This window comes from Equus quagga, unplaced genomic scaffold, assembly GCF_021613505.1.
Source record: "Equus quagga isolate Etosha38 unplaced genomic scaffold, UCLA_HA_Equagga_1.0 HiC_scaffold_1990_RagTag, whole genome shotgun sequence".
NCBI classification, from domain to species: Eukaryota; Metazoa; Chordata; class Mammalia; order Perissodactyla; family Equidae; genus Equus; species Equus quagga.
Window position 1 is genome coordinate 6189 of NW_025793053.1, and position 4063 is coordinate 10251.

At 58.4% G+C, this 4063-nt stretch overlaps 1 protein-coding gene across 1 annotated transcript; it reads right to left on the reverse strand.

Moving 5' to 3' along the window:
- Positions 1–6: 6 nt before the first annotated feature.
- Positions 7–3896, reverse strand: LOC124232060 (DNA dC->dU-editing enzyme APOBEC-3G-like). Its single transcript, XM_046649036.1, has 4 exons — positions 3717–3896; positions 2696–2840; positions 672–960; positions 7–243 (listed from the first exon to the last, which is right to left on the reverse strand). Exons 1-4 carry the CDS (start codon positions 3743–3745, stop codon positions 32–34), a joined length of 675 nt encoding a protein of 224 aa, XP_046504992.1. The 5' UTR covers positions 3746–3896; the 3' UTR covers positions 7–31.
- Between the last annotated feature and the right edge of the window lie 167 nt (positions 3897–4063).

The following is a 4063-nucleotide window of genomic DNA, read 5'->3' on the forward strand; positions in this document are numbered from 1 at the left end:
GCATGGAGCTGGCCACCCAGGAGGGACTAGCTCACCCAGAGGAGCCTGTGAGAGAGCGAAAGGAAGGGCCAGGGACAGGATGGGAGGGAGGAAAGTAGAGGGGAGGCAGGGAGGGAGGAGCCATCAGCTGGAGAATGTGCTGCAGCTGCTCGGACAGGTAGCGGCTCTTGGCATCCAGCTCATCCCAGGGCTGGAAGGGTCTTCCCTGGTGGTCTACAAAGGTCTTCCAGCAGTGCTCAAACTCTGAAGGGACAGGGGACATGAGGCTGAGACCCACCTGGGAGGGGGGAGGACCAGAGTCTGGCTGACTCTTAGGGACAGAATTCCCCATCAATTTCACTGCCCTCTTTTCTCTGTTCTCCCCGGGGACTTAGCCCTCAAACTCTTTCTTCCAACTGGAAGCTGAGCCAGCCCAATTCTCCTCCTTTCTGGAAGCCCCCACGTCCTTCTTGCACCTCCACCCAACCTCCCTTCCCTCCCCAGGACCACCTCGCCTCCCTGAACTCTCCCTTCCACTAGGCCCACAGTTCTTTCCAGAGTCTAGCATCACCCCTGCAAGCCACAGACAAGGGCTCCTCCCCCAGGGATTTGCATCCTGCACGTCCCTTGCTAGTAACTTCCTAAAGGCTTCGCTCTGCCCCTGGCCCCATCCCCAAGACAGGAGTGCTGACCTTCTGAGGCCATGATGGCGATTTGGGCCCCAGCCGCCTGCAGGGTGCGCAGTCCCTCCTCGTAGTCTCCATATTTTCTCTTGGTGTACATGCGGGAAGCGAAGATGCGCAGGCTCAGGTGGCTGTTCTCCCGCAGGAACTCAGCCAATCTCTGAGCACACACAGCACAGGGGCTCCAGGAGATGAAACAGGTGACCCTGTAGCGCAGCTTCTGGTCCAGGTTCCAAGAAGAGATCAGGTCCAGGAAGCGCATCTCTGCGTCGCGGGGTGGCCCGGCCACATGAACAGGCTGAGCGGAGAAGAGGAAGAAAAGTGTTCTGTCACTTGCTGTGCACAGTGAGAGGGCAGGACAGGTGGAGCAGGGGAGGCACTGGCCTCCAGCACTAAATTAGAGGGGCGGGGGGCCCACCTCAGCGTCAAGATGAATCAGATTTCCATGCAGTGTTTACATGATCAGACGCAATGCAACACTCCGTGGTGAACACACATCCCCACTTTACACAGGGCTGGCTCGCTAGTGCTGCCTTCATTTCAGCTCAGCTCTCTGTGGATCCGCACAGCACTGACACTGACCAGCCTTTTATTTCTCCTCCCCAAAGCCCCAGAGCACAGCTGTATTTCCTAGTTGTAAGTCCTTCTAGTTCTTCGTGAACCACCACAGCACGGCTGCTGATGGACGGGTGCTGTGGTTCCTCAACCGGGAAACCATCCTGGGTCGCCGAAGCAGAGCTCGCTGAACTGTAACTGCTGGGCCCTCAGGGGTGGCTCTGATCAGTCTTCATTTACATTCTTTGCAATCCTTCATCACGGAATGTGTGTTAATTTCTATTTTTAAACTGTTGCATTAAAATAGGGCCAGCCCCGTGGCTAAGTGGTAAAGCTTGGCATGCTCAACTTCAGCGGCCCAGGTTTGGGTCATGGGTGCGGACCTACACCACCCGTCGGTGGCCATGCTGTGGTGGTGTCCTAAAAACAAGGTAGAGGAAGACTGGCACAGGTGTTAGCTGAGGGCCAATCTTCCTCAGCAAAAGAAAAAAGGAAATCCGAGGCATCTTGATGACTGAGTTTGTGGAGCTCCTGGAGCTGGGTGCAGAGGTAAGTGTCTTCAGTAGCCTCACCTGGTCTGGCCCCACAGGGAGGAAATGAAGAGCCGGCGGAGTCAACAAGAAGGCTGGGTGCCGCCAGGCTCATGGACTTGATGCCACAGACGTGGGTGCTTCCTCCATGGAGGGATCCACCCGCTCTCCATCTACTCCCCTCCCCTGCCCCCACCTGTGCACCAAAACTTCTACAAGCTTCTGCTCTGGGCTTTGCCCTGTGCTGAGCCCAAGTGTGTGAGGTCCTCGCTGTGCAGGGAGGAGCGGGGCAAAGGGCGCCAAGGGGAGAGGTGCCTGGGTCACGGGATAAATGTCGTTGTGTGCTCACAGGATGGTGATTTGCCCAAACTGCAGAGTGACAGATTCTCAACCAGAAAGCGAGAAGAAGTCAGGCCAGCGGTGTTCGTGCAGAGACCTTGTGCGGGAATGTGATGGGTGCACAGGGCCAGCGGGGTGTCCATGGGCTCAGAGCAGCCGGCCATGCAGTGGGGTGAGCAGCACCCTTGCCCGGATCTCCTAAGTAATGGGCTGGGGTCCGGTCTGGCGCCCCGGAAGTGACCAGAGGCAGCACTGGGAGCCAACAGAACGTGCACTCTCAGACCAGAGGCTGCCCCAGGACCCTTGTCCAGACTGCTTTCCCTCTGTCTAGACCGATCCTCACAGGCACAGCTGGAGGGGTTGCTGGAGCCTGGGGTGACACTGGGCTGGTGGTGCCACCCTGGGACACTGTGACTAGTTCCTGACGTGTGGCTCAAAGGCACAAATCCCAGCAGAAACGGACCCCACCTGACCCTAGGTGGAGCCGCAGCAGCTGTGGGGACGAAGTGGGGGGAGCTCTGTGGGACGCCCTGTGAGCCAAAAAGCTTCTCCCCTGAGGGTCCCGGGACTGGGAGGTCCTGCCAGCTATAGTGGGGCTGTGTCAGTCACCTTGTTGCGCAGGAAGCCCTTGTCCCAGCCTGGCGGGACCCTGGAATTACCATCCGGGAGCTCCACCTCATAGCACAGGTAGGTCTTGCGTGGCCAGTTCACATTGTTGAAGTTCTCAGTGAAGGTGTCTTCGTCCATGAGGCGCCTGGGACAAAGGTGAGAGAAACCTAAAGATGTGGGGCTCCCCCAGGGACCACTCAGTTCTCTTCCCTCCGCCCCACACGCCTTCACCCTCCACCCTGAGCTCCCTCCCCTGTGCCCACATCACAGCCAGACCAAGAGATGACCGGCTTCCACGCACATTGCTGTAGCCACCGGGCCTCCCTCTCTGACACCTTCTGGGGGCACCTGACATGTCACCCCATCCTTCAGTCAGGGTCTCCACCAGGGTCAGTGCAGGGGGCTCTGCGCCTGATGTGGTCCTCTCCCTCTGCCTGGAGTAGCCGGGTCACCTCTCCTGGCCTCACCCTCCCAGCTCGCTCCCCGCTGACCCACCCCCCTGCTGCAAGTGGACCCACGGGGGCTTTTTCCTCCTGGCTTCGGGTTAAATTGAGCCACAAGGTGCATAGGGGCCAAACACAGTCCAGAGTGGTACCATGGGGGAAAGAGAATGCCAGAGACTATGCTCCTCACAGGATCATGGGACGTTTATCTACCTGTGGAAATAATGTGTGTGCTTGACAAAATCCAAATCCTAAAGGGGAAAGTGACCTCCTAGCCCACGGTTCAGAGGTGATGCCAAACCAGAAATGATAGATTTCAGAGGGGATTGGAGGAAGAGGAGGAATGGGGACCAGCAAGGTGGAGTCCCCAGGAGCCTGGGGGATGCGGGCTGGACAAGCAGACTGGGCATCCGCTGAGGGGTCACAGCTGGACCCAAGGCGGGCCAGCAGGAGAGAGGCAGAGAAGACGAGGAGGCCCCGGAGGTCTGGAGGAGCCCCTGAGGGGAGGAAGCGAGCCCCCATCAGCGAACCCGGAGGAGGGTGCTCTGGAGCAGGAGTGCTGGGGGGATGGGTGGTACCTGGCCATGGGCGCTGCACTGGCCTCCATGTCTCAGTCCCTTCACTGTCTTTGGCTCTGCGTCCTCTGCTCCTTGCCTGCTCACTGCCGGTGTCGTCCTCCTATGATGCTCTTCAGGGACCCAGGAACCTTATATACCATCAAAGCACCTAACTGGAAGCTGCTGAGTATGTGATGCTGGGCCCCACCTCTTCCTGAGCTCAGGCCATTCATGCCACCCATGTGAGTGGCACAGAAGCAGGAACTTCTCTGCCCCAATGTCACACCCCAAGTCCTCGATGTCAAGTTTAGGTTTTGGTTTCTCTGTTCTGACCACAGCCCTACCTGGAAGCCTCCTGGACTGACCAG